This window comes from Pygocentrus nattereri, chromosome 27 (genome assembly GCF_015220715.1).
Source record: "Pygocentrus nattereri isolate fPygNat1 chromosome 27, fPygNat1.pri, whole genome shotgun sequence".
Taxonomy (NCBI): Eukaryota; Metazoa; Chordata; class Actinopteri; order Characiformes; family Serrasalmidae; genus Pygocentrus; species Pygocentrus nattereri.
The window spans coordinates 19,149,415-19,167,611 of NC_051237.1; the positions used below are offsets into that span (position 1 = coordinate 19,149,415).

Sequence of the window (18,197 nt, forward strand, 5' to 3'; positions counted from 1 at the left end):
TAAAACTAGTTCAATTGTTCCCACATGAAGTCATTTTTTAGGTAGAACTGATGAGCCACTTTTGACAGTGTGGGGGTCACCAGCTGCTCTAAAATTGTGGGTCTTCTCTTGTCACATCTTAAAAGGTTGATAAAGTAAAATATTGCATATCTGGTCTTTGTGATGTTTTCAATTAAACACCTGCCTGTCTACAAATCACTGCTTTATGTGTCTGTCTTTTTACCTACTGTCCCAACTGAGTGTGTAGAAAGTATCTGTTTTACTCTAATGAAACTTTGCAGCATTTATTTACTTGAAATTATCAGTAAAAGTCAAATATCACTCAGAAAAATTCAAAAGAAGACAAGCTGTGCCCAAAGCTGACAGGCAACGTAAATTCCGGTATTACACTTTCTCTATGTCCCCATTTTTCCATCTCGATGTTTCAAGTAGCCGCTCTCTGTCCCAGGCATGTTTCAAATGCACGTTCACTGACAGGGACAGATGACGGAGGAGAATCAGTAATTAAGCACATCGTACATCATAATGGAGAAGCACAGAGCTGGAACACACAGAAAAAGACAGTCGTAACGAATCAAATCTGATGGGATTCCGAGAGGCTTAGAATGAGTCATCCAACACACTCAGTCTTCAATGGAAACACACACACAAAAAAATGACACACACTGGCATGGATGAATAAGTTCTAGTCTCTTTTGTAGCTGTTTAGAACCAAATGGAGCACCAAACCAGGGTTAAAATTGTTCAACTACGTCAAATGTTGTAAATAGGCATTTTGCTATGGAAAAAATACTGCTGTGCACTATAGTATTAACACATAAAAGCCTGCATTCCTGTATTAAAAATGTTGTAATACACAATTTAGATAAAATGGGAAACTTTTGAGTGAACGTCATAACAGGCCCACAAAACCACTCCCCTAAAAAAACTGCCAGGCTGCAACTCAAGTGATTAGGTTTATTTAAATCAGCACTTCTCTGTATCTCTACGGTGAACTATGGTTATATGTATTGTGCTATATCTGCTTAAAGATGATGTGATGTCCCTCATCGCTTATGGGTGGCTTTCTGCTTGAGTGGGACAGTTAGAGAGATAATATTTCTCTTCAATATATGCAGGGATGAAAGCAGATGTTTTACTTCAACACGTTGCACTGCAGTTTGGCCACAAGAGTCTGACGATGTTCACACCTTAACAATCACTCCACTTAATACTGAGATGATTTTCTTCATTGTCACACTTCATTTCTGCTGAGGAGGATTAACATGTTGTGTTTCACTTGAAGGGCGGCACGGTGGCGTGGTGGGTAGCGCTATTGCCTCACAGCGAGGAGGGCCTGGGTTCGATTCCCCGGCCGGGCAGCCAGGGTCCTCTCTGTGTGGAGTTTGCATGTTCTCCCCGTGTCTGCGTGGGTTTCCTCCGGGTTTTCCGACATGCAGTCAAGCCAATTGGACATGCTAAATTGCCCCTAGGTGTGAGTGTGTGAGTGATTGTCTGTGTCTGTCTGCCCTGTGATGGATTGGCGACCTGTCCAGGGTGTATCCTGCCTTCCGCCCGAAGACTGCTGGGATAGGCTCCAGCATCCCCCCGTGACCCTGACGGAGAAGCGGCTTAGAAAATGGATGGATGGATGGATGTTTCACTTGAAAGCTAAAGCAAAAATGTAGTCTTTGTATATAAGATAAGTGCTTTAGTATCAGTGCTTAACCTCTTTTTTACAGTAGCCATAAAATGCCATTTCCACCTGCTTGAAGGTCCCTGAGTTTTTTACACTGTACCTTTGTTCTTCAATAACATTGATGGATTTTAGTCTGCGTATTTGAGCAAGCATGTCATCTTTAATGAAAGTGTGTTTTATAGTGCCAGTTCTATAAGATCTTTAGACAGAAACAGCAGTGATGTCCGTTTTAGCTTGTCTTCAAACATCCTCTTAGCTTTTATTTGGTATTTAGCGTATTAAATTGTAAACACTGTTTGACCAAAGGAGGACGGGTCTCCCTTTGTGAGTCTTGGTTCCTCCCAAGGTTTCTTCCTCCAGTCTGAGGGAGTTTTTTCTTGCCACCGTCGCCTCTGGCTCGCTCACTGGGGGATCTATGTTGTAACTGTGTGTTTTAAAACTTCTGTAAAGCTGCTTTGTGACAACATCGTTGTAAAAAGCGCTACACAAATAAACTTGAATTGAATTGAATATGACGGCTCAACATTTCACACAGAGAGCCAACAGCATCCCAGATATTCTGAAAAAAGAGGTACAGGGAAAATATTCTGCTTGATCATATTAGTTTGAAATATCTGGGCCAATTAGAGGGGCTGCAGTTCACTTTCTCCAACTCTGGGTGTATGTGAACGTTTCGGTTTGGGCTTGTTTACATCACATTCGGATTTCATTCGACCAAAGGAAAAGCCAGGAGTAAACACACCCAGATTGCATTTTGAGCAGATTACAATTGCATCACTTAAAGAACTCTCGGCAGTGGTCAGACACAGCTCTTGGGGACAAGTGTACACAAAGTGTGCTTTCTACATCCGCATACATTTTCATAAGCAGAAAAGCATCTGTTGAGTGCTGACTAACAGGAGAGAGAATGAACATAGTGTAAGAAAACCTGAGGAAGCACAAGGCTGGTCTCAAGTCCCTTCTTGCGCTCTGGACCAGAAAAAGTGTCTAAAATGTGTCGGAAATGGCGGGCAGAGACTTTTTCGGGAAAAGTTTGAATGGAATTGAGATATAATCAATACTACAAAATAAATAATACAATTAATACATTAACACTAAATGTTCTGCTAATCTCATCTTTCCATGTATCCAGCAGCTAAGGTAAGAGTCCTGGCTAGGCCTCTCTACACTCTTGGCCTTCCTCAGCTTGCTCATAACATAGTAACCAACAACCAACTCAATTGTACTGCTAATTAAATTAAGTGAAAAAAGGAGAAAAATTTTAATGGTTCACTTGACTTATATTGTATCTGATCTATGATTGGCAGTTAGTAAATGTGACACATTAATTAGTTTGCTTCATGTAATTAGTTGTATTGTTTCGTGGGTTGGTGGCTACAATGTTATGGGCATTCTAAGAAAAGCTGTGTCATGTCTCTGCATTTGTCTGTGAGCTTAAAAATTACTCAATTATACAAGTGCTGTCCATCTTTCTTCGACCTTTTCATATTAATATGCCGCTTTCAAGTGGTCCCAGCTTTGCTGGAAAATCAAGTTTCCCAAGAGGAGTTGGGTACAAAAAAGTTGGGTACATAAAATGTTTTAATGTTGCACGAATTGGCCGATGAGATGTCGATGTTGTTTTCAACATGGTGAAGGATGGAAGTGAGCTATCCATCTGCTGAAGGCAATCAGATCATCTGGTAATGGTAAAGTAAACATGCACTGTAAACCCACAATTTATTTCTAGTTCATTTTAGTTACAAAACACCAGTAAAATAAACCAAAACTGACAGAAGCCAGATGCCAAATACCGTCCCACTTACTGATAAGAAGCAGCAGTAACCCCAACATGATATCCATATTGGATGATGAGATCATAGCTCATTTACTGGTGAAATAAACAAAAACTATGTCTGGCTTAAGTTTGTGAAAGAATAGATCTAGATGACCTGTACCAACTTCAAATTGCAAAAAAGGGCAGGAGAGTAAAACTGGTAGTGCTGATTATACAAGATGTTGAAGTAAAGCATTTATTAAGAGACTCTAGAAGGTTTCAGGAATATGCTTAAATGTTTATTTAAACCAATTTCACTTTGTCCTGTTATCAATAGATCAAATGAACTGGTAGAGAATTTATGGGCTGATCAGCAAATCAGTAATTGTTTGTAGATAGCAGAGTTACATCATTTTCTAACCTTTAAGTAGGTTAATGACATGGATCTCCTGACCCTCTAGGAAAGGCTCAGGCTTTGTTGCTCCATCAGAACAATGTTGAAAATTGAAAAGTGGTAAACAAAAGAAATCAATTTTGAAAATCTGTATTTTAGAGTCTATAAAGTCATGAAAGATGATGGAAAAACATGATTTTGGACCTGGTTTAGAATTTCTTCTTTTCTGGCTGAAATATTTAATTGGTTTTCCAAAGTGTATGACAGAAAGATTTCTCCTGGCCCGGTATTGGCTCTGAATGGCTGTTGATTTAGCTCATTTTCCCTTCCGCATAGTTAACAGTAGGCATTTATGATTGGCATGATTTTGGCCGAAAAGGATTATTCTCAGTTGGTGTGAAACCTGGATTTCCTCCCTGGAACATGGCTTTCTGAAATGGTTTCCTCTGTACATTTGAGTTAATGATGTTCCAATGTGAGTTTAGTCAAGAAATACAAAAAGATACGAGACTCTTGTTAAACCAAAGGGGTTCAAAGTCAAAACGGGAAAGACATTTCAGACTTTTAACTGACTAGGATTAAAACTCCTTTGCTTTGAATGACCCCATACCTTAATCACGTTTGTTTTATTCAAATAAGTGATTGAATATTCCATTTTGTCACTAACAAAATGATCACAACACAACTTTACAGTAGTGACTGTTTCTGTGTTTTTGCTCATTTTGAGCACAACTCAAAAAAGCTAGCGAGTATATGACCAGCAAGCACAGCTTTCACCAGTTGAACACACAAAATGTCACATTTTTGTTAAAACCTAAAACTGTTTACATAGTTGCAGAAAATATGTGTTTCGTTAGTGAAAATTCTTAATGTTACACACTGACTTTACACACAAACTTCAGGACACATTTACTTGTGAACAATGAGATGCGGTCTCATTTCCTGCTCTAAAATGCAGTACATGCAGTACAATTTTGTACTTCTTACTAAAATCTATGTAAATATGTTAGGTCTGAATACTTTAACGTGTTTTTGCTGTGGAACCACCGACTGAATTAATACAGCAGGATAGTCCATATTAAAATTTATATATGATAAATCATGTTTAATATGACCTCAACTGAAAATGCAAAAAAAAAGATCCCTTTTGATTTCAAGTTTACTTTTAAGGCTTTATACTACAGAAGACTAATAATCTCACTCATGGCCAACCCAGCACGGAAACAGAAACAACCGTGATAAAAATCATGTAAGCAGATTTTCTCATTGTAATTTCATTATTATCTCTCAATAGTAGCATGCACATCAGTCTTCTTCCGTCTCAAGTACTTTTAAGAATAACTAAAAAAAACCTTACAGCATCCAAACGAACAGCAATCTATTGCTTCACTCCACTGCTGAATTAGGCAAAAGCATTCAGATGGCAGTAGGAAACTGGGTCTGAACTGAATCTAGAAAGCAGGGTCACCTTCAGCCTCGCAACGGGTTCTTAAGCAACAGTGGTAGGGCACAATAACAACAAGAAATAAATAAATAAACATGCTCAAGTGGCACAGCCAGAGGCCTGACCCAAATTCTGTTGAGAACTGACGCATCCAAACTAATCGACCCACTGCCCACAATTTGAGCTTGTAAAGTAAAGATGAATGGCCAAAGCCTGCGAAATCTCGGTGTGCTACATCGACGGATTCAAAAAGTAATTCAAAAAAATAAGATGTTCCAGACGAGTTCCACGCACCAGACAGAGCACCCCTTTTTCAGCTTAGTGTTTTGACTTGTTTATTTTAAATATATTTTATAGAAAACTGCGCATTTTTGTTTAGTTGAGTGTTACAGTGAGCATTATGTAAATAAAGGAGGCATTCTCGCCGCATTGTGCAGACATAGTAGAGACCCTTTCAAACAGAGAACTGCTCCAACTTAAGAGTGGTACTGATTGAAGATGAAATTTGCTGCGTATTGTTGTCAGCTTTGAATGACTGACAAAGTGGCAATGAACAACAATAGCGCAGATTGCAGGCTTTGATAGAGAAAATGCATATTTAATTATGATTTATAATTAACATTGTTCTGCCAAACGTTCCCCAGTGCAGAACAACAGCAGACAGGGCAAGTTAACACCAATCGAAGAAACACAAAGACAAAAGCCTGCATAATTATGTCACTTCTCGGGTACACGGTGTGTGAGATCAGCAGAAGCCTGTGGATTGCTACTGACCTCTGCTGGAGGAAAGGGCTTTTGCACTGTATACTGTAAAATCATTTACTCAATTCTGACAAGCCCATTCATTTCCTCAGATGCTTGTCACTGAGCCTTATTGTCAGCAGCACTCTGCTAGCAGTTTTGTTTCTTTTACAATTTTTTGTGCTATCCTGCATTATTTCTTGATTTTTACTTGTCTACAACATTTAAGCACAGCAGCTGCCCTTTACATTGTGCAAAATGATGACAGGACCATCAGAAATCCTTCAAAGTTGCTGCCATCTTCTGATGGTTGAAGATACTATCATTTTGCAGATGGTTTTGTCAACTTTAAAAAAAAGTTTCATTTTTTTGAGTAAACAAAGATCTAATCATTGTTGTGTACTGATATTGTAAGAAGCATAGGTGAGCATACCCAAAGTGTCATTAGTCTAATGTGGGCTAAACTGTGGGCTGCTGCCACCCAGTGGGCCGTGGCAGTCCTGTTCAGGTGCTGTTTATAGTCTTTTTCTTCTCCTTTAACTGTAAAACGACAGGATTTTTTCACATAATTTTGAAGTTTATTATGTTGTGTGATTATACAGTCAAGTAAAGTTTGATACATTACTATGCATTAATTCATATTAATATTTATATTTGCTTGCATTTATAAGGCACAGGCTCAGAATCATATATATGGTCATATATTTTGTGTGGGCTGCGGAAGTGTTTGTGGTTGCTTGTCTGGGCTAAGTTGCCTGAGCCCCGATTTGGGAATCCCAGGTTCATTTGAAAACCTGTTCAGTTTTGCATCCGTTTTCCTGCTACCTTAAGAGGTCCACTTGGTTTCTTTGGCATCCACTCATGTCTGGATTTCTTCTCCTTCCTGAGCTGAAACAGGAAGTCAAACCATGGTGAAGCTCATTGTTTCAGACAGAGGAAGAGAGATATACATCAATGTCTAAAATTCAGCATGACCTATGATAAATGTGTAAACAATAGATATACATACAACCCCAAGTTCCAAAAATATTGGTACAGTATATAAAATGAAAATAAAAACAGACAGCAGTGATGTATAAATCCACTTTGAACTGTAAACAAAAAAAAAAAAAAACCAAGACAAAACATTTACAGTTTTATCTTATTCATATAATTGTTTTTTGTAAATATACATTCCTTCTGAAATTAACAACTAATTGTAAAAGAGTTGGGAAATATTCAATTTAAGAGTAGGAAAGATGTGAAATGTTCAAAAACATCTTAAACAGGTGACGCAATCATGTTTAGGTATAAAATGAGCCTCCAGGAAAGGCCTAGACCTTTATGAGTAAGGATGGGGTGAGGCTCACCACTCTGCCTAAAAATGCAGCATCATCATCCGACAGCTTAACAGCAACATTCCTCCCATGAACAATGGCAAGGATTTTTGGTTTACCACCCTCTACAGTGCATAATGTCGTCAAAAGATTCAGAGAAACTAAGGACCTGTTAGTGGAAAGTAAAGGCTTTGCACAATGCAAGTCATATGTCAACAAGCCATATTTACAAAAAAAATACAGTTTGGAAAAACATTAAATAGCACTTTGTTAATGCTTTTATTACAGGTCAAACAGAATGTAATAATCACTGCTTTCTGTTTTTATTAGCAATTAACATACTGTACCATCTCTTTCTGGAATTAGTAACATAAATTGCTGATGACATCATTCCTTAATTCTATTCACAACGTCTAAACAAAAATGTAAAATAATAAAGTAGCTATATGTCCAATTTTGTCTGATTTTGCCAACTTACTAGAACACCTACCTACCTATTTGATTACCTATGTGGTTAGTCTATTATTAGACGCTGTGTTTTTATTTACAATTTCAAGTAAAAGTCATATTAAAAAAGCATCAGATGTTATTATTTGCCAATAACAAAAAATATAATTGATTCTGTCACATATTTTAAAGAAAAGTCTTGGAAACTCAACTGAAGTCCATGAGTGACACTTCCTTCAGGGGAGTATACACTGCTGCAGCAGTAGCTTCATTAGAGCACCCTCTGCTGGTTGTCTAGGTCTCTGATCTATCTATGGCAGTGCTTCTTAAACCTGCTGCTGGGGACTGGGGTATGGGCTGGGGTAGCCAAAAGTTCAAACAATGCAGAGTAGGGGTTTCCCAAAAGCAGGATTAAGAAACTCTCACCTGTGGCATGAAACAGTGTTTGAGGACTTACTCTGGCTTGGTAACAGTTCTCAGGAGAAACCATGTCATTCTCATCTGCCCCCTTCCGGTTTCCTGCTTGCGTCACCACAAAACACACCCACATCCACAGAGCAAAGAAAGGTTGTGAGATAGGTTGACCTAAATTATCATCCTATAGCCGTGGTAAATCACGCGGGCACGTTTGATGACAGCATGTCCTAACCTGAGGTCTCTGACAGTGTTCCATATGCTCCCTTATGTTCTTTGCGCTGCTCAGCTCTGGCAGGACTAGCGATGTCATGTGGAGGAAGGCCTGTTCACACAAGGAACCACTTACTGCACAGTCTGTGCAAAAACATTTTACTACTGCATTTGACATGTCAATAAATCTATTGTAAATCACTATGCTCTATTTTCTCAGCCAGTGAGGTGGAATGAGCACAGAAAAAAAAGAAGTGCTTCCATTAGACACTGTTCATGTTTTTTATATGGCTATACAATATACAGTACACTTATACAAATCAGTGACCACCTTTCATTTATTTAATTTCCAGTCAAAACAAATATTTAGATTTTTCAGCATCAGGAAAAAGCAGAAAACATATATTGAACAGAAACAATGAAGCCTCAACAATTAAATATAATATCACTTTTTCAGTATTAAGTGCTTCTTTTGTTTCTATTATTTTCAGAGGACATGCCTTCAGTTTTTCAAAGAAATCTGCAGTGATATTTTTCCACTTCCTAAGTTCAGTTTCACAATCCAAGCAATTCCAAACACTGAGGTTGAGGCCTGGACTCTGGGGTGGTCAGAGAATAACAGCAGCTTCTTTGTTTTATTTGTAACTTTTCTTTTTTTTCCATCTTTCCTTTTTTCTGTAACAACTTCTTGACAGCTATGCATCCTTTCAGACCCACAGTGTTAAACTGTCTTCTCACAGTGGAAAGACAGGAACAATGTTGATTTTTTTTCGCATTTGAAGAAAGAGTGGAGCTTGATTTTCTCCAAGCTCACAAAGATGAAAGCTTTGAGTACTATTTATCTGATGGAGTGGCTTTGTGGCCTGTCAGGTCTTGGATGAGTGTTTTTATTTTCTATAAAAAAGAACTTTCTGAAACTTCTGTTTTGTCACCTATTTCACCTTCCCCTTCTTTATGCAAGTTATCCTTAGACATATCTCCTGATCAATAATGTGTACTTGACTGCTAAAATTAATGACTTAAATGAAGTAAATGAAGGGGCGCTCTGACTTTTGTAGAATACTGCATGCACTGAAATGAACTACTCCAGTATCTTAAACACTTAAAATGAACTTGAGTGTTAGTAAATAAATTAAACTGGATTACACCTTGCACCCACTGCACTTTGTTCAGTGCCACATCTTTGTTGTATATTTGCACTACTGTTAATAGCTCTCTTATTAATACTGCACTGGGCTGATACTGTCTGATACAGATGCTGAAAAGATGCCGAAAAGATGCTGCTGATATTGTTGGTATATTTTATGCTACTTGTAATACACTGCTGTATTATCAGTGCTGATTGCTATCCAACTGTTTTTGTGTATAATCTATATACATATGGATAAATACATATATTGTATATACTGCATGCACATATTCCAATTTATTAGGTTTGTAGGCTATATTATAAATCTAATCCCAAGAAAAAGTTGGGACCGTACGTGAAATACTAATAAAACAGATAGACGTTCTTAGTAGATTCTGATTGACCTGTATTAAATTGAAAATGGGAAAACATGATGTTTTATGTTTAACTTGATGAGCTTAATTTAGTTTTTTTGTCCTTCTTCAGAAAAGTTGGGACAGGAGCATTTTTACCACTGTGTTCCATCACTTTTCCTTTTAACAGCACTGTATAATCGTTTGGGGACTGAAGACACCTACTGATCCAGTTTTGAAAGTGGGGTTTTTTTTTGCCATTCTTCAGTTAAACAAGTCTTTAACTGTGCAGCCAAACAAGGCCTTTGCTTTTGTATGTTGAGCATAATAATGTGCCACATGTTTTCAGTGGTAGACAGATCTGGTTTGTAAGCAGGTCAGTTTAGCTCCAGCACTCTCTGATTAAGCAGCCATGCTGTTGGAACATGTGCTGAACATTTCTTGTCATTGTAATATTGAAATAGGCATGGACATCTAGAAGGCAGTATATGTTGCTCCAAAATGTTAATCATGCCTTCACAGATGTGCAAGTTACCACACTATGACCAGCCCTTGCTTTTGAGCTTTACGTTGGTAACAATCTAAATGGTCCTTTTGTCCTTTGGCCCAGAGAACACAAAATTAATTATTTCCATAAGAAATAATTCCATTGACTCATCAGGCCACAATACCCGTTTCGACTGTTTATATATATATATATGGAAAACATATGCAAAGTGTTTGGAGACCCTTTAGTAATTTAGTAATCACTGTTTATATTTGTATTTTAACTACTGTCCCAACTTTTATGGAATTCAATTAGTAAATTATACTTATTTTTCATCTTAAAATATGCATCAAAATTAGGGAGTCACAAACTGAATCTTATTGTACTTGTACATTCACACTTTGATTATAGTTTACAGATACCAGACCACTGCTCTGTGAATTTCTAGCCACTCCAGAATAAACCTGTGTCTACACTGTATGTACTATTCTATTTTGAAATACCTGAGCCGCTAGGGTCCAGTCTCAGGTAGCCTTCTGCTAATGAGCTGAATCCAGTCAGGCCTCCCATAGCTGCATATGGCACCGCCCTGCCCACCGGCAGCCCCCGTGACTCCCGCTCTTCTCTGCTCTCTACCAGTGTGACATGGGCATGGCCTGGCTGACCGCATCCACAAGTGTATGGGCTTTGAAACCCTGTGCAGGTGCTGCCTGCAAAAAACAACAATTTATCATTTTTATTTCAGCAGATTCTTTCAGCATGGGGCCTATATCCTACATTTGTTTTGCATTTTACTTTTTTCCTTTGAGGTTCACTTTTGTTTGTGTGGTTTTATGTACCAAACACACACACACACACACACACGTAAATGTACATGGAAATGTATAACTACATTAGCAGAATTCCTAAAGTAAAAAGAAAAAAAGATCCACGCTTGTTTTTACTGGGCCTTTCCGACAAAACAGTCTCTATCCTCCTTACATCACTGCTTAATAAATTGCTACTTCTAGCTGGGAAGTACATTCTTAAAAGTTTGCTAAGAGAGACACCTTCTGTAACACCTTGTGGGAAATATTTAGGATATGGTACGTTTTACTGCAGTATATACATACTAAATTAAAGAATTTTATTTTCTAAAATTAGGAAAATTCAGTTTTTCACAATATGGATCCTATAATATATGCAAGACAACACTGGCCAGCAGGGAGTAGCAAAACAATGATGTTATGGGCCCCAGAGTGAAAGTAATTTGCTTTTTTACTCATTATAGCTACAGTGCACTCCACCACTGGTAATCACGAGCAAAATGAGCTGTAAAAATAGTGAGAAGTCTAACTTTAAAACCAATTTGGCAGGATGATGTATATAAGCTAATGGTTGAAGTATATTATTAAGCTATGTATAGGTACCCATGAGTCTCACACACACACACACACACACACACACACACACACATCTTCTAAGCCGCTTCTCCTTCTGGGTGTGCTGGAGCCTATCCCAGCAGTCATCGGGTGGAATGCAGGATACACCCTGGACAGGTCGCTAGTCCATCATAGGGCAGACAGACAGACACATTCACACCTAGGGGCAATTTAGCATGTACAACTGGCCTGACTGCATGTCTTTGGACTGTGGCGGGAGTACCCGGAGGAAACCCACACAGACACAGGGAGAACACGCGAACTCCACACAGACAGGCCCTACTTGCTGTGAGGCGACAGCACTACCCACCATGCCACCGTGCCGCCCCTACCCATGAGTCATGGATACAACATTTTGTAAGTAGCTAAATAAGTGGCCGAAAAGGGACAAAGACAGCAGAGCTGATCACCCTGCACCCTGGCCACTGTTAGCACGCAGAGTTGTATGTGACTCACATTTCTTGCACAGGTGGTCTGCAGCTTCACTGTGCTCACTGGGTGAGTGTTTGCAGCAGCAGCGCACGGCCTGAGAGCCAACGTGATGTACATATTGGTAGGCCCCACAGCGACAGCCCTTAACTCGACAGGGCAAAGCGATGGGCCTCTCTGTTGGTAGCTCCTCAAAATCAGTCTGATGCTGTTTAAACCTGTTGGTTAAATAGCTCACCATGAAAGTTTTTTAAAAAGCAATAGAATGTGTATGTAGAATATAAGGAAAGCAGAATTCACACAGTTGTGAATGCTTTATACTTAATATACTTATAGTGCATATATCTACTTTAAATATACACACATAATGAACATTGATTTTGAACAACAGCCTACATAGAAAACAATAAGGATGAACTGCACTGTAATCATCTCCATTCCTACATCCTACACAAAACTCCTCTGCTAAAAAAAAAGCAGAAAGCAGAGATATGCGGTTCTGAAATTTGCACACAGGCATTTAGACAGTCAGAACAATGTACTCTGTTCAAATGAAACAAAAATGGAACTCTATGGTGATAATTCAGCCTATCATGATCCCAAGAACACCATTCCCACAGTGTAGTACAGAGGTGGGAGCATCATATGGGGCTGCTTCTCTGCAAACGGCACTGAGGTGGGGCGTTACACATTATAGAAAGAAACAGGAATGGAGCGATGTGCCAGGAGATATTAGAGAAGAATTTCATCTCTTTGGACAAGAAAATGATTCTGGGGAGAAGATGGACATTTAAACATAGACAAAAAGCCGTATGGTGTGCGAAGAGGAAAATTTAACTACAATGTTACAAAAAGCTAATTCATTCCTACCACAGATTTCTGAGAGCTATAATTGTCGTATTCCATATGTCGTATTTTTACTTATGAATACATACATTTTTTTGGTCATATTTATATGTACAAGTCAAGAGACATCATGTATTACATGAACATTTGAAGTGAATATATGTACTGAAAGAATATTTAATAACAAAACCAAAAGTTTCTTGTGCTTATATAACCAATGATGCCTATGATAAATATAACAGATACTTATAATATAAGAAATTCATGTAGCCAGTCAGACTATTATCTGTATCTGTATTATCTGTATCTGTATCTGAATCAGACTGTATCTTCACGATATACAGTATCTCACAAAAGTGCACCCCTCAAATTTATGCAAATATTTTATTATATATTTTCATGGGACAACACTATAGAAATGAAACTTGGATATAAATTAGTGTACAGCTTGTATAGCAGTACAGATTTACTGTCCTCTGATAATAACGCAATACACAGGCATTAATGTCTAAATAGCTGGCAACACAAGTGAGGACACCTCACACTGAACATGGCCAAATTGTGCCCAATTGTGCCCATTTGTTGTCCCACTCCAAACAGGCCTCGTCAGGGCCGACCAAAGAAGTTGAGTCTACGTGTTCAGCATCACATCCAGAGGTCATCGTCATAAAATAGATGCATGAGCAGTGCCAGCATTGCTGCAGAGGTTGAAGAAGTGGGACACGCTGCACAATGTATCAACTAGATCTGCATGGCCGTCGTCCCAGAATGAAGCCTCTTCTGAAGCTGATGTACAAGAAAGCCTGCAAACAGTTTGCTGAAGACAAGCAGTCCAAGAATATGGATTACTGGAACCTTGTCCTGTGGTCTGACAACACCAAGATAAATTTGTTTGGCTCAGATGATGTCCAGCAAATGTTATAGCGCATTGGTGAGGAGTACCAAGATAACTGTCTCTTACCTACGATCAAGCATGGTGGTGGTAGCATCATGGTCTGGGGCTGCATGAGTGCTGCCAGCTGCGGTTCATTGAGAGAAACATGAATTCCAACATGAACTGTGACATTCTGAAGCAGAGCATGATCCCCTCCCTTCGGAAACTGTGCCGCATGGCAGTTTTTCAACGCAATAACGACCCCAAACACACCTCCAAGATAACAACTGCCTTGCTGAAGGTAAAGGTAATGGACTGGCCATGTGTGTCTCCAGACCTAAACCCAATTGAGCACATGCAGGGCATCCTCAAGCGGAAGGAGGAGGAGCACTAGGTGTCCAACATCCACCAGCTCCATGATGTCATTATGGAGGAGTGGAAGAGGATTCCAGTAGCACAGCTCTGGTGAATTCCATGCCCAAGAGGGTTAAGGCAGTGCTAGATTATAATGGTCACACAAAATATTGACACTTTGGACATGTTCATTAGGAGGTGTACTCACTTGTGTTGCCAGCTGTTTAGACATTAATGGCTGTGTGTTGTTATTTTCAGAGGACAGTAAATCTATATTGCTATACAAGCTGTACACTGACTACTTTAAGTTATATAAGTTATAAGTTTCATTTCTATAGTGTCGTCCCATGAAAAGATATAATAAAATATTTGCAGAAATGTGAGAGGTGTACTCACTTTTGTGAGATACTGTATGCATGTTTTATATGCTATCTATATTACTCGTAAATTTAGGGTGGACCGTCACTGTTCTCTGGGTGCAAGGAAGGTAACATACAAGCTGCTTCTCACATTCTGTGTCTAGGTCTCATCTCTTGTTTTCCTCAACTGAAGCCGAGGTAGCTGACAGAAACTACAGTGAATCATTGTTTATGTAGCCTTGAGGTTACAGGCTATCACATGTCAAATGGACCAGGTGTGAGAGGACTTTGCTGACCATATGAGTTTCCTTCCTTGTCATTAAATATGCATATATGTTAACACTCTTGTTTATTCTCTGGGTGTCTGGGTCAGAAGCTTCTCCCCAACTGGGAGTTTTTCAATAAACATATTTTTTCTGTTTTCAGTTTTCTGTTTTATTTAGAGATGTCTATGCCAGTCTAAATATTTCCCCTCGTTGTATATGAGTGCATATGAGTATGTATTTCCACACATACCTGTGCGAACAAAAACAAGGTGTTTCTGGACCAACGAGCTTGCAGTCTATTTTGCCGGGGACACCAAAACTCACATACAGCCGGTTATGCACTCTGGCTGGCATAACCCTCCTTTTGTACTCTTCATATTCAGCCTCTGAGAAGAGTCTTCCACCATCATCCTCTCCTACAATCCTTACAGACACAACAATTCCTTACAGAACACATGATATACTGACTGACATCAAGTTGCCATTTATATGCTGGAGTCTCAGCAACTATATGTCCAAAGGTGTACTGAGCTACTTTAATTAATTTACTTTAATTTCCTCATTGCTCAAACTGGTGTTAAAATGTGCACTGGAAGTAGAAAGAAATGTAGTGGTGCAGCCATACACAACCCTGAGCCATACACAAGCCGGCTCAATGCCAAGTGTTGGCTAGAGAGGTATCAAGCTTCCCAGCTTTTGAAAGCGAAACAAAGGAATCAAGTTTTTGGAGTGATGAAGCACCACTGAACACCTTAAGGGGCAGTCATGGGCTGGAGGTTAGGGATCCAGCCTCCTAACCAGAAGGTCGCTGGTTCGATCCCCAGAGCCGACAGCACATGACTGAGGTGTCCTTGAGCAAGACACCTAACCCCGGGCGCTGCGGATTGGGCTGCCCACTGCTCCGGGCAAGTGTGCTCACTGCCCCCTAGTGTGTGTGTGTGTGTGTGTGCTCATTAGTGTGTATGTGGTGTTTCACTTCACGGATGGGTTAAATGCAGAGGTGAAATTTCCCCATTGTGGGACTAATAAGGGTCTCTTAATTAATTAATTAATGACTTGTAAAGCCTTTTGTGAGCCTAGTCATCCAGCATCAGTACCTGACCTCACTGATCTTATTGCTGAATGCCATCAAATCTTCAAAGCAATGTTCAAATATCCACTGTAAGGCCTTCCCAAAAGTGTAGAGGCTCTTAATGCAGCAAAGAGGGGACAAGCTCCCTATTAATAGCCTTATTTTCTGAAGACATGTCGGACAATCGTGCATGTGTTCAAGTACATGTACGTTAACTCCTCCAAACACATATTCCATGACAGAGGTTGTTGTCTTCTATTTGTTTTATGTAAAAACAGAGAAGCATATTGTACTATAATTATTGTAGTATACTTGTCTAACAGTTTCACTTAAATTTTAATTCTTTATTCATCTACTTTTCCAGTTAAAGCTTGATCCATAAGACAACAGTAGTTCTTTCTTATTGGTTAAAAGAATCTGTTCAGTCCAGAGGGCAATTTTCTAGTCTCCCAATAGTTAAAGGGGAGCTCCACTGATTTTTCAAGAAACATAATTAAATGCTTAAGATGTAAACAAATTTATTTTTATTAATTAGTGTTTAGATGTAGAATTCTCTCTTCTAGAGAGTCAGAATTAGTCTCAGTGGTGGTTACAGAAAGCAGATATCCACTTCTAAAAGCTCCCTCACAGAAAGTTACATAAAATGGTTACATATATGATGCTTGATGTCTTAGACATTGTTTTATGATAGTTCTGTGATCAAGTTTTGGTTTAAAAGGTATTTTAAAACATTATAATAATACAAGTTTTTTACCATCATCTTTTACCACCATCATCATCAGCACATATAAAAGTCAGAAGGCATATGTAGGTTCACTGGTGGTTTTGGATAGTAAATAAAATATATTTGTGTTGTTGACATGAAAACCTCTTGTTCCTATCACCACTACGGTAAAGAAATCTAAGTTTGTACGTTTCCCTACGATGAACCATTTCACATCAAAGCACACTGAATGACTGTATACATATCAAGGACTGAGTTATTCAGAAATTTTGTGGAATATTTGTGGAACTCCCCTTTGATAGCTAAACAATGACAGATATGGCCAGCAAGAAATCAAATAAAATGACGCTGTATTTCTGTATTAAATAAACAAATGTGCTCTTATTGAATGAGCACTGGCTAGCTAACTGCAATTAATTCCTCTATATTATACACCAGCAGCACTGCTGTGTCTGATCCACTCGTACCAGCACAACACACACTAACACACCACCACCACACTGGAGTGCTGAGAATGATCCACCACCCAAATAGAACCTGCTCTGAGCGGGTCCATGGGGGTCCTGACCACTGAAGAACAGGGTAACAAAGTATCAGAGAAACAGATGGACTACAGTCTGTAACTGTAGAACTACAGAGTCCAGCTATACAGTAAGTGGAGCTGATAAAGTGGACAGTGAGTGTAGAAACGAGGAGGTGGTCAGAATGTTATGCCTGACCGGTGTATAGTATAATATAGTTCTCTGGGTCTTTAAATATTTAGCTATTATCTACACTTCTGTTTTGTTTACTAGTGACAGCTAAGCTTACGTAAACTCCCTAGCTCGTTAACCTATCTAGCGTTAAGTTAGCTAGTTAGCGTTAGGTCACTTATCAGACCGGACTGAGGGGTCAGCATATCGATGATCCCTCATTTATGACAGGCAGACCTTACCTTCTGTATTCCACATAGGCATTCACTGCGTCCACTGTAGTTTTGCCAGTGTAGATCCTTTCCATTTGAACGTTTCGTGACTATAGTGAACGGCGAATTTACCCCGCTAAGCTAGTGTCAGTGTGCGAAGGGATCCGTCCTCGGCGTTGCTGGGCAACAAGCTCTGGCGTCTCCGTGGCCTGAACCAGAGGAACAGTAAAGACCTAACGGCCGACTGAACCCGAAGCCGAAGTCAGCTGCTTATTCGACAGCTTCTTCTTCAGATTTCCCCGTTCCACCTTAAATAGTGAAGCAAAGTGTAACTGCTATTTAACACACGTGCCATTTTTGTCATTACTTGAACCACGTTGTGAAATCCGAAATTTTTATACTTGAATAACTTTAAGTTTACTTGTGAAATAAGACAATTGGTCTGGAAAATAAATATTTTACTAAAATTTTGAAACATTAAAATATTACATTTCACGACCCTTAGCCCCATTTTAAAACTCCAATCAGTATTAAAAATCATTACAAGCAAAACACTCGCTGCGCTTTCAATATGAG

The 18,197-nt window shown here is 39.1% G+C and overlaps 1 protein-coding gene across 1 annotated transcript; it reads right to left on the reverse strand.

The window, feature by feature from the left end:
- Positions 1–6,569: 6,569 nt before the first annotated feature.
- Positions 6,570–17,918, reverse strand: fam221a (family with sequence similarity 221 member A). Its single transcript, XM_017693870.2, has 7 exons — positions 17,652–17,918; positions 15,172–15,345; positions 12,250–12,440; positions 10,876–11,082; positions 8,426–8,515; positions 8,234–8,295; positions 6,570–6,901 (listed from the first exon to the last, which is right to left on the reverse strand). The coding sequence occupies exons 1-7, from the start codon at positions 17,714–17,716 to the stop codon at positions 6,812–6,814; spliced, it is 879 nt and encodes a 292-aa protein (XP_017549359.1). The 5' UTR covers positions 17,717–17,918; the 3' UTR covers positions 6,570–6,811.
- Positions 17,919–18,197: the final 279 nt, after the last annotated feature.

Excerpts from the sequence above, each read along its gene's own strand:
- fam221a (XM_017693870.2), bottom strand. The coding sequence starts at position 17,716 with ATGGAAAGGATCTACACTGGCAAAACTACAGTGGACGCAGTGAATGCC. Across the intron at positions 15,346-17,651 it reads GCCTATGTGGAATACAGAAG|GATTGTAGGAGAGGATGATG; the intron begins GTAAGGTCTGCC and ends TGTGTCTGTAAG. Across the intron at positions 8,296-8,425 it reads AACACTGTCAGAGACCTCAG|GAAACCGGAAGGGGGCAGAT; the intron begins GTTAGGACATGC and ends TGACGCAAGCAG.